Genomic DNA, 19,432 nt, shown 5'->3' on the forward strand with positions numbered 1-19,432 from the left:
CACTAGCACTTAGTGTTTCCTGAGCCTATTATCTTATGTGAAATTTAAGAATTGTTAGATTCAAATATGCTTTGGAAATAGAAATACTTTGTTTTATTGATAGCCCTACTGGAGGCAGAACTTCTTTGTTTGAGCAAATAATTCTACTTGGGAACAGAGGAGTACAAAGAAATATAATGAATTGGCTAGGTGGCTTCCCTTGCTGGTAAGGATATTAGGAATGTAAATGTAACAAACAGTTTTAATAAACGTGCTTTTTATCCACTTATTGTCTCTAGTGTTAACCACCCATCTAATCAGAGAGAAGTGGCACGTGAGTAAAAGGGATCTCAGAGCAAGAGGAGATGGCAGGGTCAAAACCTTGCTCCGTTTTCTCCTCAGTCACGAAAGTCATTGGTAGGAAATGATAATTCCATTCCGGAGAAATGAACACTTTGTATTCCTCAAAATGTCAGGTGTTAATATATCTTGCATATTATAGCTCCCAGAAGTTGTGTCTCTGCCTGTGGGTCAGCACTGTTTCTCTTTGGTATGCCTGTTACTGCGACATGAAATTATAGAGAAATGTAAGGTAAGATTTCTTTGTGTCCTTGACCAAAAACATGAGGTGAACTCTGATATACCTTGAAGTTTTGCATGGTTGAATCCACTGTAATCCACCTGTGTTATACAAGTGGAGGTGCACATTTATAGAACTTTTAAAGTACTTCAACTCACAACATTTCTCAATAGAATTGAAAACCATTTTTCCACCGTACTCAGTTTTACCTTACCATGACACATAAACGTGGTCTTAAGGTGATCTGCTGAAGACTGTGGTGCCAAACACCCAACATATATTGTTTAACACAACTGGTAAATTTCCATAATGATGCACCCTCACCCACTCCCATCTCTAAGGGCATTCAAATTGTTTCCCTATATGGAATTTTCTTACAGGGAGTTCTGGACTAAAAATAGCATTGCTAGTCTGCGGAAGTTGGGGAGAAATAGTTTATGCTGATCTTTCCTATAGTAGATCAACTATTAACAACTAGGGCTCTGAATTTAGGACAAATCTCATTATATATACTGTAAACTCCAGCTGTTGACCAACGTGGTCACTGTTTGGGATGCCTAGTACCTTGTGGATGTTCAACAGATATAGTAATTGATTGGTTGACAACTTTCCTGGACCATGCCTCAGGTTCTCTGGGAGTTGAGATGTACGACTAGGCGTTCAAGACCAGAGGAATGAAGGAAGTTTACAGGAAATCTTTACTTTAAGGGTTATGATACAGTATACAAGCTCTCAGCTTCAGGTCTCCTCTAGGCTCTACCTCTATCTTCTTCAGTGCAAATAGCCTGCAAAGAGGCTCTTTTGTTAACACTTGTATTACAGTGAATCATTGTTATGATGAGGGCAGGAAGCAGGGAATACCGTATACAATATTTTTGAGAATTCTTTAATCAGACCAACAACTAAACACTTTTGTTGTCATAGTCTTGCTGATTTTGTGGCCAGATTATAGCAATGTATTTGTCATGCACAGGCTTTTTTGTTTTAGTATTTGCCATATACAGTGGAGTTTTACCTGTTGGAATCTCATTTCAGAAAGCTATCACTGTCATTTTCTGGTATCTCATTGTCAATTATGAAAGTATTATGGGATGATTCATACTCTCCCTCCGTTCAGCGTTTTTCATCTTCTGTATTATTGAAGTCTAAGTTATAACATCTTGGGGTTGTTATTTACATTTGAATTTTCCAAATGTCTATAATAATTTTTTTCTTGGGTAAAATGGACATCATCTCTAATTCTGGGTACTCCTGTATTATGCTGAGCCAGAATTCCTACACACATCTGAGGCCCTTATGGGGGGTGTTATATATTATGGCTACTGGCTATATACGAAATCTAGCTAGGAAATCAACTGAGGCATTCCCAGCAGTTCCACTTCCAGGACTGTCAAAAGCAGTTAGCATCAGAGTACCTGATGAATAACTTAATCAGAATTTTAGCATAGACGTGTTATCTATTCACACATTCAGCTTGGGCAAAACATATTAAATGCATTAGTCAGGGGCTTGCCAGTTATTAACCTTGGTTACAGCTATTATAATGATCAGAGAAATGCTTTCATTTAAAGTTTCCCTGTTCAGAAGTCACAATTCCCTTTAAGCAGTGTAACCACTGAAACCAGTGCTATTGCCTTCAATTTTTTTCCTGTCACAGTAACTCACTTTCTTATGTAATCTTGAAATGTTTACACTTGAGAGGATGCATGAAAGATTACAATTGGGCACTTTAACTTATTTTAAATATTCGAAAGGCCTGAAAAAGATATGTTGTCCTTATTTTTTATTATACACATATCAATTATTTTAATAAATATTTATTTAAAAGGTAATTTTTTGCTGGGCATTGCTCCATGACTGAGGGGGAGTGAAGAAAAATGCAATCAGTCACTACTTAATGAGTATAGGATTTAGTACATAAACTATTTTAAAAGACAACTTTCATGAAAAGAAAGGCAATAAGCAAAATGGTCTTGATGGTCTCTATTTTTCCTATCACCTTGTGCATTAAGATTATACAACCGCCACAACTAGAAGGACCCACAACTAAAATATACAGCTATGTACTGGGGGGATTTGGGGAGAAAAAACAGGAAAAAAATTATACAAACAAGAAGGCAGGGACTAGAAACAATGTCTGCACCAAGTCATGAGAGTCACTGGATAATTTCATAAAATATAGCTAAAAAGTCTTTTTGCTCTGTTTTATAAAGCCATTAAGCATTGCCAAATATGTCACTAGAGCAACTTCTAAGTCATTACATGGTCAGCATAAGGTATGTATAGAAAACAGAATTATTTTAGGAAATATACTCCAAAGGAACTCATCCCATAATATCAACAGGGCAATGAATGCAAGATCGGTTTCTTTTATTTGTCTTTCATGTATGTGTGTTGTGTGTGTGCATGTGTGTGTGCATTACCTCCTTACATCTGGCTTTACTTGCTAAAATTCTTCTTCATTGTTTTTGCCAATTATTTTATTCTTTAGCTCCAAGAGACTGGCTTTTTTCCTACAAATATGAATTTAGCTTCTGAGTTAAAGCCATCAGGCACTCTTTCAAATATGTGCCCCATGACCTTTCATTTGGATTATTTTTCAACTTGGCCTCAAATACAGAGCCAATCTTACTCTATTTAGCTACAACTACTATTTTCTCCTTAATTTCTGAGAAAGTACCATTCTCAGTAATTCTTGCACCTAAGAAACTAGACTTTCACCACAAATAACTTACCAGTTTTGGTTATCTTTTTACAGAGACCATAAAGAGAAGGAACTTGACTTTGAAGGTACAACCAACCTGATTTATTTAATTTTATATTCAAATAATGCCAAGCTAGATTTTCTTTCACATTTGAATGAGATTTCCATTAACTGCAAAGAGAACTAAACATGTGAAATAATCTGTGACTTGGGAGATATATTTTAGGTTTGAAAATTATGCTGATTCACTGATATTCTAAAGGAATATCCAAGATGAATAAAGCTACTTCAGTATATTTTCCAATACAATAATTGTAACAACTTCTAACTCAGCATCAATATAATAATTGAAAGCCTGCTTAAAACATAAAATTTAGCTCCTTGAGCTAGCAGAGCCACTCATTAGGCAAATACAATGTGCTTGTCTTCTCTGCTTTTCTTCCTGTAAAATAATTTCATTTTCTACTTTTTCCATTTTTAATAATACCACTCAGAAATATGTGTGTACGTGTATAATTACCCTTACAACTCAGTCTAAACCGAAGATGCCCATCAAAAATGGTTAATCCCATAGTCTCTGAAAACAAAAAAGATTCTTAGATGTAGACACCAAAATTTGGACCCTAAGTTTTCATAGTCAACACTTTTCTAATTTTATATTAAATAAATCAAATTCAACAATTTGTGAATTAACTGAAGTACACAAATAAGCAAAAGTTGTAATTATAAGTTAGAATTTATTTGTGTCTACTCACTTTGTAGGGGGTGTTATGTATGATGGCTACTGGCTATATGCAAAATCCACCTAAGGAATCAATTTTGATTTGATAATGATCATTTTCTTCCAAATTGGATATGATAGTGCTAGTGTTTAATTTAAATCTATTTCCTTTTATAATTGAGTCAATTCCACTTCCCTAAATAGCTATAATATTTAAACCAGTGCCCTCCATTTAATTCTATTAAATTTATAAGCCTCTATGATAATAACCCTAGAAGCTAAATTATATGAATTTGCTGATATACAGATTTGGCATAACTCAAACACTTTACTTGCTACAAATGTTTGCTAGGAGTATATTCATCACTCTGAATTGATCGATGAGTTCATCTAAACTCTAACATCCTTTCTATATTAGAATATGGGCTAGAGCTGTGAAGTCATATCACTGAAAATTAGGTCTTAAATTGTCACACACTGAAATCAGACGAACTAAACAAATCTGCAAGACTAAGCTCACAGTTGACAGCTAAATGTACTGAACATCTGAGGCATCTTATAAACCAACCCCCAACCCACAGTATGAAACTAAAACGTATATTATAACCAATTTTAATTCACCTGGATGATATAAACTAACTTTCCATTAAATAACGGTATTCAAGCTCAGTGACTAGAATGCTGAACCCTGAAAATCCTTTGCTGCTGGATCCTGTTTTTTATGACACTTGCTCACCTTAGGAAAAATGTGCTAATTTTTCTCTATCTCGATTTAGCTCTTAGTAAACTGAGATGGCATATCTAAGAATGAATGGTCATTCTCAATTTATTGACTAGTTATCTTACTTTTCTTAAGAAGTTTGGGACTCCTGAAAATATAATGTTAAACATTGGGCTCTCGGCAGTGGGTTATTTACTCAAAGTGCCTCCCAATGGATTGTTCACTAGTTGCAAAAGAAAAAAAAAGAAGCTAGAACTATCTAGCGGAAAATCAGACAACATCTTTATTGAATCATCAAAATTAACGTCTATGATGGGAGAAGAAACTTGGTAAGTTTAAGGCATGTGAAAATAATCCAGTAGAGAAGGAAAATATGCCCCCATAGTTCAGATTCCAAGTCTGACTGGGCCCCTGGGATCAGTAAGGCATGCTAACAGCATGCATGAGAATCCTGCCTCATTCTCATGGCATCAAGCTGACTTTCAGAGAGACCGGTTTTTTGGTCTTGCGTCTAATTTGCTGTGGTAGTCCCAGGACCATAAAACACGGCAGTAAAATCACTCCTATAAGTCCTCTCTAGGAATATCTGAATAGAAAAGCTTTGGTTGCCAAACGATTTCTACTTGTCTACATATTAGCTACGCCAAACCCAACAACAACCCCACACTGTGTACTCTGGAAACAGAAAACTAGTGTTGATGAAAGGTAAGTAATTAGGCAGGTTAAAATTCTGCTACGGAGTTCTGGAACACTCCAAAATCAAACGAAAATGCTTTTGGTGTAGCTTTGAGTTTTTATTATCCTGTTTCTAATATCTGTCATTACTTCTCTATTAAAATAGATACTAGGGCATTAATATTTTCACACTTAAGACTCTTGATTTTCTATAGTTAATGTTTATTTCAAGTAATTTTGAAATATGTATTACAAATCATTTTATACTACTAAATATTTATGCTATTAAGTTTTGAGGAACTCTCAAAAGCTTGTGTACAACTCTTTATTATTGATAAAGAAAAAGCAAAGGTATGAACAAAGTTCTCTATGCACAATGAAGAATAATTTCCTTACAGTTCTAGAAAGACTTAGTTATATCATGAACAAAAGTAAATATGTTATGAAATAATGGCTAATTATGATTCTCTGTGCCACAGATGGTTTCTCACTGCCACTTGAGCCTACATCACGTCTGTCCCCCATGGCAACAAGAAAAAAAAGGAGGGGGGAGGGTGCAGTGCAAGAACCCTGAGATTAATCACGGAAAGGAAATTGCTATCTCTGCAGCAAAAACAACGTGGTGGAGGTACTGTTTCCTTATTTACTGGACAAAAGGGGAAAAGAAATGGTAAAAATGTAAAATTGAATTTAAAAGAAACTGAGGGATGTAGAAGTCGACTTGCAAAAGAAGACAGAAAAGAGAAAAGGAAATAAAATAAGACAGCTCTTCCAAGGATCAGCATTTTCCTTCATCTCAAGAAACAGTCCTTCAGAAATGTAAAGGCAATTTGTTTGCAATAGCAGAAAAAGATCAGCTTCAGAAATTTCAGATAAAGGACAAGGTGCAAATAAATTCTTGGTTTCTGACCTCATTGGGGGGCTTCTCATTGCTATTCAGCAATCATTTTTCTTAGCCCTTTCTCAGTGGTTTTCAACCCTGGCTACACGTTAGCATCAGCTGAGGAGCTTTAGAAAATATTCACACACACACACCCCACCCTTAGACATTTTGATAGAATTGGTTTGTGTGTAGCAGAGAATGGAATTGTTTTGAAGGTCCATAGGTCTAATAGGTAGCTAAGGTTGAGAAACATTATCTGACTAGGGGTTAGCAAACACTTTCCGGTAAAGGGCAAGATAGTAAATAACTTACGTTTTGTGGGCCATAAGGGTTCTGTTGCAACTATTCAACTCTGCTGTTAGAGCACAAAAGCAGCCATAGACAATAAGTAAATGAGTGGGCATGACTATGTTCCAATAAAACTTTATTTACAAGTCAGGTGGTAGGCTGGATTTGGCTCATAGGCCTCAGTTTACCCACCCCTGGTCATGAGGCTGTGTCCTCTCCCCATTCCCAAAACTGCTGTTCCAAACATTCACCCATGCCATCCCTGTGTCTCTAATTTTCAGCAGATGACCTCTCATTCTACTTTACTGGGAAAATACAAATCATCTGGCTGGAAATCCTTCAACTTCCTCATTTATCACCTGCAGACTTACTACACCTACGTCTGCATCTGTCCTCATCACTTTGCCTCCTACTGTAGAAGCAGGGACGCTTCTTTTCAAGGTTAATCTAACCCTTTTACTTATATTCACTTCCATCACTCCCCCAGACTCCTTCGGGGCCCCAAGCCATAAAGGATCCCATTTCCTACATCTTTAATTCCTCCCTGTCTACCGGCTCTTTCCCTTCTACTAACCAATATATTCAAGTATCTTATCCAAAGAATCCTCACAGCCTTCCTTAATCATGTGTCCTCCTCTAAATATTCACCCATGTCTCCCCTTCTCTTAGAAATTCTACACCTATAGCCTCTACTTTCTCTCTTCCCACTCACTCAAGTCACTACAGTTTGACTTCTGCCGTCACTATGCCACGGAAAGTGCTCTTGCCAAGATCACTGAAGACCTTCATACGGTATAGTTCTAGTTCTTTTTATTTTTTAAGACTTTTAAAAAAATTTTTTTTCCTTTTTCTCCCCAAAGCACCCCCCCCCAGTACATAGTTGTATATTCTTCATTGTGGGTCCTTCTAGTTGTGGCATGTGGGATGCTGCCTCAGCGTGGCTTGATGAGCAGTGCCATGTCCGCGCCCAGGATTCGAACCAACGAAACACTGGGCCGCCTGCAGCAGAGCGCACGAACTTAACCACTCGGCCACAGGGCCAGCCCCAGTTCTAGTTCGTATTTTACTTGTTTTCTCTGAAGCATTTGACATTGCTCACTCTTCTGAAAACTCTCTCCCCACTTAGCTTTTGCAATAAATACCATGATACCTACCAAAATTAGTTCTTTTTCTACTGCTGGCCACTTACATCCTGGCATTCCCTAATATTTGACACACCCTCTTGTCTTCTTATGCTACATATTCTCTCAACTGTTCTCATGGCATCAGTCACCACCTACATGTGATAACTCCCACATTTGATCTCTAGCTCACATCCCTTTCTCAAGCTCTAGGTTCATATTTTCCAATTATCTATTGCAAGCTGTACTCAGGTACCTTCTTTCCCAAATCTGCTCTTTTTCCTATATTCTCCATCTCGGTTAATAGCTTCACCATCAACCCAATTGCAAAGGTAAAATTTTCCCTCTCCATTGGGGTACCTAATAACCCAATATTGAGCATTTTTTTAAAAAAAAGTCTCTGCCTGAAGATATTTTATTTCCTTCTGTGCAGTGAATGGCAACGATATATGTTCAACCATACGTGGTGGTCCTGCTTTCCCTCCAAATCCAAATGATTCTACTTCTAAAATATCTTGTGAATCTATCTCCTCTTAGCCAGTGCCACTGCGAACGGCAGACCTTAGTCATCTCTCACCAAGATTACTTTCAATAACTTCCTAAGATGTTTTTTACTTACCCAAATCAGTAGCCCCTACTTCCTCTTCTTACTTTGACTTCCTCCTTAGGTCATTGTCCAATCCAATTTTCTCTTTGCTAAGTGGCAGTTAAAACTGCATACAGTATTTCAGTAGCAGAATTGCCATGGTTTTATGTAAGGGAAGAGTGAGCCTTTCTCTTTAATTACTCTCTGTTTTTGAAGAGGCATGATATTCCATTTAGCTTTTTGGTTCCAGCAACACAAGCTGCTAAAGTCATTAAGACAAACTCTATCCTAATAGAGTCTTGGCACCACACTTTCAATAAGATGATAACAAAATGGGGCACACACTGAGGATACTGATCAACATGGTGAAGGGACTCCAAACCAGAATCAATAAGGAGTAATTGGAAGAACTGGAAAATTTATCCTGGAGAACATTCAGATTCTTTCCTGGAGCAGACTAATTTGGATATTTTTTCCCTATATGAACTCTAGGATTATCAACCAGACATCTTTCCTCCTTAACAAAAACATGGTTTCTTTTCCTTAAGAGAAAATACTTACTTAAGATTCCTTTTCCTTAACAGGAAATGTATACAAAATGTCCCATGTTTTGCTGTCTATTGGCTTCCCCCCTCATGTAAAGGAAGTCCATCAATCTACAGTGCTGATTCCCCTGAGAAGCCTCCCTTAGAAATGAGCTTGCATTGATATTTACCTGTTTGCTAGAATAATGGTTAACTTAAATGGTAGGCTAAGAATTTTTGACATCAGTTCCCTAAGCATAACACTGAATGCCCTAATTTTCTTGAGTGGGGGTGCCTGACATCATACTTACATGACTTTTTCTCACTGTAATTCATCCTATTATTCCCCAATTTTTTTTTAACTTTACTGTTGCAAGGTTTTTTTTAAATCAACCCGTCTCATCAGGGCACCACGATGATGACCATAACTCAGTGAAATACTGGATGCCCTACCAGCAATTATTTCCTATGCCATCTGGTATTTACATTCTCAAAAGTACGCTCACTATATTCCATTTCCTTCCCATGCTTGCATAGTAGTTTCAGAAAGCAGTCATTTATTTCATTAAAAACCTACCTTTGCATCTAGACCTGTTGAGGTAGTCTGTTGATGTAAATGAGGTTAATTAAAATCCTCCATTATTAAAATATCTTACCTTAATGCACAAATCTGAAAAACAAATCCCCTTTCCTATCATTTATAATAATAGCAATGTATTAACAAAGTGACAGAATTCACAAAGTTTGCAATAAACCCAAATCTTTCAATTTTAAAAAGAAAAAAACCCTTGCATTTATTAAATCACAAGACAGCTGAAATGGCCTGATAGGAATGCTAATAGTGACCAGCGTTTGATGATTATGCTGATAATTAATCTTTTATCATAAAAATGAAATGGACTATCCAGTTTACCAAATGATGAGCCCTGTGTGGTCTTACTCCTGTCCAACCTCTCTATCCTATCCTGACTTCCGAAAAACAGGGTTATGACATGGTTTCTACCATGGCTGCCAAGAATCTTTCTACACACCTGGCTCTGAAGCGAATTGAGGGAAGAGGTGAGAACAAGAGTGGCTCCAGGGAACCACTTTTGCAGTTTGAGGAATGGATTTCTATAGTCATGGCAATAGCCTCCTTTAAGGCTATTGAGTAGGAAGTGTGGCAAGCAATATTCTCCATTTTTAACATCCTATCCTTTTCCTAAAATACATGAAATTCAAAACAAAGATTAAAAAATATTCATATAAAAAGTGGTCTCCTGTAATCTCTAACTCGATCTACTGACAAGAATGAAATCCTAACTCTGGTACCATACCATTTCTGCCTATATTTAAATGTCAAGATTTTTTTAAAAGCTTCATTTGGCCCCATGTTCCTAATTGAATTGTCAATTATTGTCCACACTGTTTATAAATTTCTCGAAAAAAGTTCCATTTTTTACTTAGTTACCTCTTGTAAGAAAAAAAGCAAGCAGGAATTTGTATGTAAGGGAAATTTGAACTGTGCTTGAAGAAAAAAATAGTATTTAAAGTAGAGGCAGACAGCAATTGTGACCTAATTGAACTGAGGATAAGAAACAGAAACACTTCTAGAACCGCTCTTTACGTCCTAGAGTTGATCAGAGAAAGAGGTCTCATTAATTTCTTTGGGAGTAAACATGGGTAAATATATGTTAAACTGAGTTACAGAAATAGCTGTGCTTCCCACAGCTGCAAAGCAAGACAGATCATTACATGCTATATAAAATAATAATCCAAATGCCGCTGAACGCAAAAATGTTTTGTGGATCTTTGATTTTATAACAAAAATGTTAGCTTCAAATGATTAATTAGTAATAGATAAATTGTCACTGCAATTTAATTTGTCCTTTCAAATGAGATATTTCCATCAAGAACACTCTTCCTCACATCACAAGAATTCCTCACTGATGACACGTATGCAGCATATTTTATTTCGCATCAAATGAAAACTAGAATAGTCAAATCATGACCACAGTGAAAGGCTTACCGAGGTGTACAGGTATCCCTCACTGTTCATTGCCAAATACAGCTTGGTTTGAACTCCTTGAATAGCCACCACTCGAAGACCCACAGGGATGAGGTTAAACAGAGCTGAAATCAAAAAGAATGGGAAAACCATGTTATAATTCTGTATTCCATAGCTTTTCAATGTTTCCAGCAGGACTGTCTGGTCTTCCAAAAGTAATGTGTGTTTGGTAAGAACAGACAGATATAGATTTATACACACTCAGATAGATGGGGCCGCTTCTACTTTTTCGTATACTTGATTTGTGGTTGCAGTCACATAACTGGGGCTATAACTACATATTCTCAAACACCCTGGAGAAAACGGAAGATAATTCCATGGTTTGTATAGTGTTGGAGGTTGGAAATCTTGATGTTTCTGGAAGAGCCAGCTCCACGAATTGGTCTATATTTTAAATAGCTTTAGCCTTAACAAACTAAGGTTTAAATTGCTCCCCTGGATAACTGCTGAAAGTTACAGGCAGTTACCATCTACCAGTTGGGGAGAGATTCCTAGAATCTTAGAAAAGACACTAGTCCAACTCCATCGTTCAAATGATCTGCATTATTTCCAATGCAACAACCCCAAAATAAATCCAGGCCTTAAAAAATAGTCATTTTGTACTCTCATGTTCCCAGAGTAGTATTTCTTTTTTTTCTGCTTTATCTCCCCAAACCTCCCCACCCCGTACATAGTTGTATATCTTAGTTGTGGGTCCTTCTAGTTGTGGCACGTGGGACACCGCCTCAACGTGACCTGACGAGCAGTGCCATGTCCGCACCCAGGATCCGAACCCTGGGCCGCGGCAGCGGCGAACTTAACCACTTGGCCATGGGGCCGGCCCCCAGAGTAGTATTTCTTAAAGAGCCAACATCTTCCGAGATAGGGTTGAAAGGGGTCTTAGCTTTCAATCTCCAGGAGCAAAGGTTATAGGAATAAAAATGATGAACTTAAGAGGTTTATTTACTTATTTATTTATTTATTTATTTAATGGGGAGAGGACAGTTGTAAGTGGGCAGCCGGGTGGTGCCAAAGGGGCCTTCATTTTTCCATTTGAAGGTTTGACTGCGTGAAACTTACACCCAGGCTCTCCTCACAATCACACACCACTCACTGGAGAAAACCAGTGGGCGTCCTCCCCCTACCAGCTGTCTACTCCCTCCTACACCATGGATAAAAATAAAACGGTACATTTTTAAAACGTAGTGCTTGCCACACACATCTTTTGAAAATAGCCTGTGTACCTTTCTCTCAAGAGTCATAGACCAATGTTGATGATTTCTGCCTCGGTTTGTAAGTCTATTGAGGATGATAAATCAGTCTGCTATCATTTCTGTGAACAAGAATGTAAAGGAGTCACCTCATGGGTAAGAATAGTTTTTCTGAGATCTCTTATTTTGGCGCATATACATTCTGCTGTAGTAGATGTGGTAATATGGATGAGAAATATTAATGAAGAACTAAATATTTCTTGGTGAGCCTACAATGTATCTTTCCCTTAAAATCAGGGTGTTATCAAAGAGGAGCTAGGACATATTGTACAGTTCAAAATACAAGTGTTCCTACCACATGCCACTGATGGCACTTCATTCAATACTCATCATATTAAAAGCTGTGCCCTTCTGTTACGTGAGGTAAAGGAAAGTAATTGCACAGATTGCAAGCCAGAATCTCACGCTATATTTGATAATGCAATGCACAGGAAAGATGTCTGATATCTCTTAGCATGTCATGTATATGATATATCTCAGTGTTGATGATACCTTGCTCACAGCAGGTGCTCAACACACATTTGTGGATTGACAGCAATCTGTGTGGTGAAAACATGATAATGTTATATTTTGGGATGTAATAGATCACAATCCTATTATAGAAAACCTCATAGTTTTAAAATTCTGAGCTCTATAAAACCAAATGAAACCAAACAAAAACCTTCATATGGGTTTGGTTTAAAACTATACCACTACATACCACTAGACAAATAGAACACCAACACATCTGAATCTTAGTTTAGTCATAGTAACAGACGACCAAGAATGATAAATGAAATTCAGAATTGTTTCTGGAACTTCATTTTTTAAAATATTCTGAAGCTCCTTAGTTCTCTTAATGCAGCTTGAAACAAGCAAAAGAAAAAGAGTGAAATTTGATTTTCACCATGTGCCCCAACCACTCTCTGATGTGGATTTTAATGAGCAATAAAATGCTCAAATTCCAAACATCAGATAGCAGTAGGAGGAAGAGAAGCAAAGAACATCAGTAATCCATGCCTTGGATTATCTATTCCTGAGTAATGGTATTAACTATTTAGTAGAACATGAATTTTTCACTACGTACCGTAAATTTCTATGAAGCCCGACTCAAAAACAAAAGACACCACTCCAAAACAAAAGCATGAAGAGATGTGCAAAAGTGGAGAATGGTTGGTCATAGTATCCAATCTTTGCTTTTCTTTAGACATTCAAGATACGTCATAAGTTGGGTTGGTTTAAGTCTGTCTAAAGTCACAGTCTTTCCAGATACAAATGCAAAGAAATTATATCAGGGGTGAGCTTGGACAGAATCAATATTTTCCCATATGACTTTGTTTCTCTAAATCTGGAGTACGTCTTCATGGACTTAAGATATTATTTTCATTAGAATGAAAATATTCTAAACGTGAAAAGAAAACAATTTATTTCATTTGTGTATCTAAAACAAATTCATTAAATGCCTAAAATCTCTTCTTCCATTTCTGTCAAAGTCTTGAAGAAGCTTTTTTTTTTTTTTTTAAAGATTTTATTATTTTTTTCCTTTTTCTCCCCAATGCCCCCTGGTACACAGATGCATATTCTTAGTTGTGGGTCCTTCCAGTTGTGGCATGTGGGATGCCGCCTCAGCGTGGTTTGATGAGCAGTGCCATGTCCGTGCCCAGGATTCGAACTGACGAAACACTGGGCCGCCTGCAGCGGAGCGTGCAAACTTAACCACTCAGCCATGGGGTCAGTCCCCAAAGAAGCTTTTTAATAAATAAAAGGGCCTTTGTTTCTTGTTTGTTCTCTGTTGTGTCTACATAAAAACAAACTCCTTCTACTTTGAAGGGACCATTTTCTCAGAGATGTGCACATAGTTGATACTCAACTTTTGCTGAATATGACCCTGAGTCCAACCTTCTTCATCAGTTTGGCTAAGGTCAATTTCTCAAAGGGAGTAATTAATAAAAGCATATCTTAATGGAGAGTGGAAAGACTTGAGACGTTGCACTGGTAACACTACTGTGGGTTTGAAGGGAAAGTTGTCTATTCTTTTAAAACAGCCCTCACTGCACCCAAAGCAGATACAATAAAACTGCTGTTATGAAATGTCTACCATCTTTTCGTTTTCAGGGGGAAATACTTAATTTACAATGGCTGACTTGCTCACAGTGAGATTTTATGGGACTGACATTTACCATTGTAATAAATCTACCTAAGGTCAGCTTAAATGCACACTATCAAACATATGTTTTTAGAAATAGATGTATCTCGGTAAATGTGGACTGATTTGTTTTATCATGATCTTGCTTACCATGTCAGAATTAAAATATCGTAAAATCAATCAAATTGAACTAAATGAGAAAAATACAATGAAAAGCACTAAAAATTAATAAAAATAAAAAATATGAACAACAAGAGTACATATTAAGGAAATACTACATAAATGAAAGCATGATAGATGAAAAAAAACTTGTATTCGTGTTCCACTCATTTCAAATAATTAATTAATTAATGCCAAGGAAATTGCTTGTCTGTAGAAAACAGAAAAAGAATACATTTGGATGGCTAGACTTCCATTTTAATGATCATGTTCATCACTAAACATTCTTATTTCCTGATGACTTATGCCCTACCATATCCTCGACTGGGAAGATAAGCTTGCTCCCTCGCCTCTGGACACACCTGACATTAGGAGTTGAGTCACGACCCACAGACCTGCTATTTCTTTTCAGATACTTTTCATTTTTATGCTTCGTGCTATGGTAATACTTACAGTTGGTTGACTTACCTCTCATCACTTCATTCTGCCTAAACACAGATTCTGGCTATGCTCTTTAAAGGTCTTACAATATCATTAGTACATAGAAATGCCATGCATATCAGTCAGAATTATAAGAAAACCAAAGGCAGAAGCTACACATATGTAGGAAATGAAGAGTAAAAGCTGACATGATTTTAAAGCTCCATAGTCAGAAATGGAGCCTTGATTTGCATACGTATAGGTGTGTGTACATGTGTGTGGCTGTATCTTTATATGTATGTGTATCTATGTGTAGATCCTAAAATGACTACATACAGTGTGATCTTGATGCATTTTGCATATCGCTGTTTATAAAGCACAGCAAATGAATTGTCTAATTTTTAAAAAATTTTTCCTTTTCAGGAAACACATGTGAACGCTGGACTCAATTTTTTCTCTGATTTCGATCTGGAGAAGATGTTAAAAATAGATGGGAGAAAAGTTGACTGGGTGCGGATCATTAGCAGCTAATCATGACCCTCCTTCCAATACCCAAAGGATCCATTCTGCTGAGGTACTTTGGAAAACAGAGCAGATTATACCCCCTAATTCCTTCTCAAACACCGATTTGTACATACAACTTATGGGAATGTTTTATTATTGATCATCATGTACTAATGTCTGTTACATAATTACAGCAAAACCCTCTACTTACATTTGACTGTTTTCAAATAGAAGAACACGCATAAAAGAACATCTAGGACACTCATTGTAGAAACTTAATATCACAACAGTAACATAGCATGTTACAAAACAGTGAAGAACCATTTAGTATGAATGTTTTTCATCCTAGGTGCCAACAGAGTTTTCTTCAAGGGTAATTAAAGGTGACTTCCTCTTGAAGTCATAGCCTGGCCATCAGTCCAGGAAGCATTCTTAAAAGGTGTGAAACTCTTTAGCACTTAACATTGGGACCCTTGTCTCCAACTTCGCTGTCTATAGCCAAGCATCTCTATAAATGCTGCAGAGGACTTGTTAGTATCCACACCGGCTTTCCTTCACTGCTGTCTTAGCTGACAATGGTAATATTTCTGGAAAATCATCAAAATCTGAGAGAAAATGCAATATAAATTAGCGAAAATAGAGAATGAATTGTGAGAACTAGGTGTTTTAGCCTCCTGGAACATTTCATAGGTCTGCAGAAATCCGTAACTTGCAAGAAAACACCAATTATTATCACTGAAGAGAGGGTTTCACTCTTTGTGAGTTTATGTTTTTATTACTCCAAATACATAAAGCATGTGTAATAAAAGGTTGTGGAACATCTTGGAATCACCTTACTTCAATAACTAGAAATAAAACTGACTTTATTTTGACATATTTCCATTTTAGGTTCACCATTATGGTCTCCAATTTGGTCTTTACTTAAACCATGGCTAAAAATAAAGCACTAAAAGAAATCGCTTTACCCACCTGTCGAGGTATCTCAATGTTAAAATCCCAATTAGTCTCAGAGTTATCAGTATGTGTGGAGGGGGGAGCAGAAGTGAAAGCTTGTAATGATGATTTCTCATGACCTGAAACCACTCCTCTCTCTTGGGATGAGACGGGTTCTTAAGAGTAGAGATAACGTGCTATTTCAGGATCAGTGTGTGGGTGAGTAAATTTTCTGTGGGAAAAAAGTAATAAAATCCAAAGGACAGCCATAAATCTATCCAGATTACCATGGAGATGACATTTGGATTGTTCTTCAGATGGTGTCAACAGTATTTGCTATAGTTCACTATTTTAGCTATTTCCATGTTCCACTTCATTTAGGTTAACGTGCATAAACAGGATGATATAGTACAACTCTATTTTGCATTCACTGCAGGATTCAGCAAGAGTGGTTTATTTTAAAATATAGAGAAAGAAAACACAATGTCAACAACACGCTGGGATATACTATTTATTTTGCAGTCACTTACTGTAAGTGCTGTCCTCGTCTTTTGTGCCATCAATGGTTCCATCTGCCTGCAGCTGCAAGTGGTAGCCTTGTCGACTGTATAGTTTGGTAACTATACCCTTAAGCTGAGGCTCTGCAAAGAGAACAACGGTTTCGATCAATTGATAAGTTGTGCATAAGTAGTTGAAAAGACTCAAAAATCAAAATTCTAATTTTCTTTACAAATTTTAGTGGAAAAAAGTCAAACTATACTTTTAAAGAATCCTCTGAAAGAAACTCCAAGTTGTAGAATAAATCTCCAAACTGAAAAAACATTTGATTTCTACCTGGTAACACTGGTAAAGTCCTAAAGCTCTGACATCAGCTACAGTTTCTGAGAGCGTGTCCTTTGGCTTACAGAGTGGCAGTCTATCTCATTGAGCATTCGGAATGGGTTGGCAAATGGCATATTCTGCCTTCTAACAATGTGCCACTTTTCATGTGGAAGGAAAAGGAGAAATGCAAAGATAATTTAGAGTGGTTTGCCAACCAGGGACCAAAAACACACTAGTAAAGATTTCCCTAAGAATCACTGAAATTTGAAATAAATAGTCCCCTCCATTCTAAGAAGGTTGAAAGGGCATAAGTAACCTGGAATCCCATCAAAAGACACATATTTAGAAAATTGAGCAGTGATAGAGAGAAGGGGGGAGGAGAGAATAAAACAACCATTACCACACCCTATCATATTAATTATCAATAGGGAAATGGGTGCAAAAAGAGCAGGGTTTTGTTGGTGAAGATGAAAGAAAATTAGTTCATACGTATTTTCTAATTTAATATCAGAAATATAATTATCCAAAATATGGTCTTAATTAAAATGTTTTTCAATTATGAATCACCATAGATTAATAAAGTACCTAATTTACCAGTAACAGCTGTGTTATCCAAAATTCGCTTTTATTTAACACAGACACCTGCATTGAAATAATATTTATGTGATTATTTGGACCACATACTCACACTTTGCAAATGCTTAAGCCTTTTTAAAACAGGTCTAATTTACAGCTAATGCCTTAAAAACTTTGAGCAAACAGAAAATGTATGTTTGCATTTTCATTCCAGGGTGCGTAGAACACATAAACAGAGAAATAACAGATGATGAATAAGTCTGAAATTCTATAATACTTATCCAGTTAAAAGTAAGAAAACAGCGTGAAGGATTCACTTGGTCAAGAATGGCCAAATAAGCCGCATGTTCGCATGAAGGTCTACCTTGACGCAACCTGACACCTAGAGCTGTGCGAATTTCCTCTTGCACTGGAATATCTCGCTACTCTTACCACCAAATAGGTTCAAAAGGACCCTGGCTATGAGTTTAAGTTCTCTCTTCAATCTTGCATTTTAGTAGCAAGTAACCACAGTTTTACTAGTCGGACCACATCACGAAGCTCTTTGCCATAAGGTTCTAGGAATCCACTCCCCCCTCTCCAACAAATATTTCAAAGCTGCACCACAAGTCAAGCCTGTCCCAATAAGCTTAAAAGTGATCAAAGAAACAGAATGCCTGGATAGCGCAAGTCCACGTCCCTAGGGGTGGAAGCTGGAAGGGAAGGGTCAGACTTGCAGACATAAAGGCAAGGAAGGGATTCCCCAGGTTCTCCGGGGGGGGGGGGGGCATGGTGTCTGCCCAGCGCCACGCCTGCAATTTCCACGCCACACACACACGACAGCCATGTCTGGGTCACGCCTGCCAGGGGCCTAGGGGCATGCACACATGTGGCATGTCTGAAGCTGAGGGCGCGCCTCCTGGGCAGGGTACGGCCCCAGGCTCTGCGCCTGTCCCACAGCAGTTGCAATGCAGCAAGCCTGTTACTGTTACGAAGGAGGCGAGAAAGCGATCTCTGCCCACGCACGCACACCAGCTAGGTGGCCACATTCGCGCAAGATGGGCCACCGACAAACTCACCTACGCTTACATATACACGCCCTCCAGCCCCTCCGCGCTCGTAAAGTATGAAAAAAAAACAAAAAACAAAAAAGACAGCCAAGAGCCCCTTCCGACCTGGTCTCCTTCTGCGCCTCTTCTTGGAGCCAAAGAGTTTGACCCGGGAAAAGACGTTTAACTTGTTTTTGTCGCAGCTGGTCTTGCCTTTGCTGGGGCTGCTGACACACTTGCAGGCGTTGGATTTCTCGCGCTCGCGGGCTTGTCTCTTCTGACGGATGAGCGAGCTGGCGATAGCCGCCGCCATGGCCACGACGCCCACCACCACCACTTCTTTTGCTGCCCCTCTCTGGCTTCGCCTCCTCCTCCCGCTCCTCCGGGCTCGCCCGCTTGGTCTCGCGCCTTCGCCGCCTTCGTCTCCTTAGCCTGCGCTCGCCCGGGCTTCTCCGCACTCGGGCTTCAGCCGAGGAGGGGGCTCAGCATGCCGTCTGAGCTCCTCCGGCGGTGGTCCGGCTCCCGCGCGGGCTGCTGGCTGCCAGGGTCCGAGCCGACGCCACAGCCGCGGGCCGGATTGCGGGCGAGACTGGCAGGCGGAGGCAGAGCTGCGCGACTGCGTGCGCTCGGCCCCTGCGCCCCGAGGACACTGTGCGAGTCCAAGCGGCTCGGGTCGGAGTTTCGCGGCACCCCCCGCCCTGTGCCGCGCGGAGGGGGCCGAGGAGGGAGGCGGGCGGAGGGAGAGAGCGCGGGCGGAGGCAGGCCGCGAGCGCGGGCGGCAGGAGG

General features: G+C 38.6%; 1 protein-coding gene across 11 annotated transcripts in view; it reads right to left on the reverse strand.

Moving 5' to 3' along the window:
- The window catches only part of FGF13 (fibroblast growth factor 13), a 488,610-nt gene that overhangs the window by 48,319 nt on the left and 420,859 nt on the right, over nt 1-19,432 (reverse strand). For 10 of the 11 annotated variants that reach the window (XM_070606356.1, XM_070606364.1, XM_070606354.1 and 7 more), the window contains 2 exons: nt 16,751-16,861; nt 10,791-10,894 (listed from right to left, as the gene is read on the reverse strand). In XM_070606356.1, coding sequence (XP_070462457.1) covers nt 10,791-10,894; nt 16,751-16,861 — 215 coding nt within the window. Of the gene's footprint in view, nt 1-10,790; nt 10,895-16,750; nt 16,862-18,772; nt 19,418-19,432 lie in introns of those variants that run through there. The other variant, XM_070606360.1, reaches the window with a different exon arrangement.

This window comes from Equus przewalskii, chromosome X (assembly GCF_037783145.1).
Source record: "Equus przewalskii isolate Varuska chromosome X, EquPr2, whole genome shotgun sequence".
Lineage (NCBI taxonomy): Eukaryota > Metazoa > Chordata > Mammalia > Perissodactyla > Equidae > Equus > Equus przewalskii.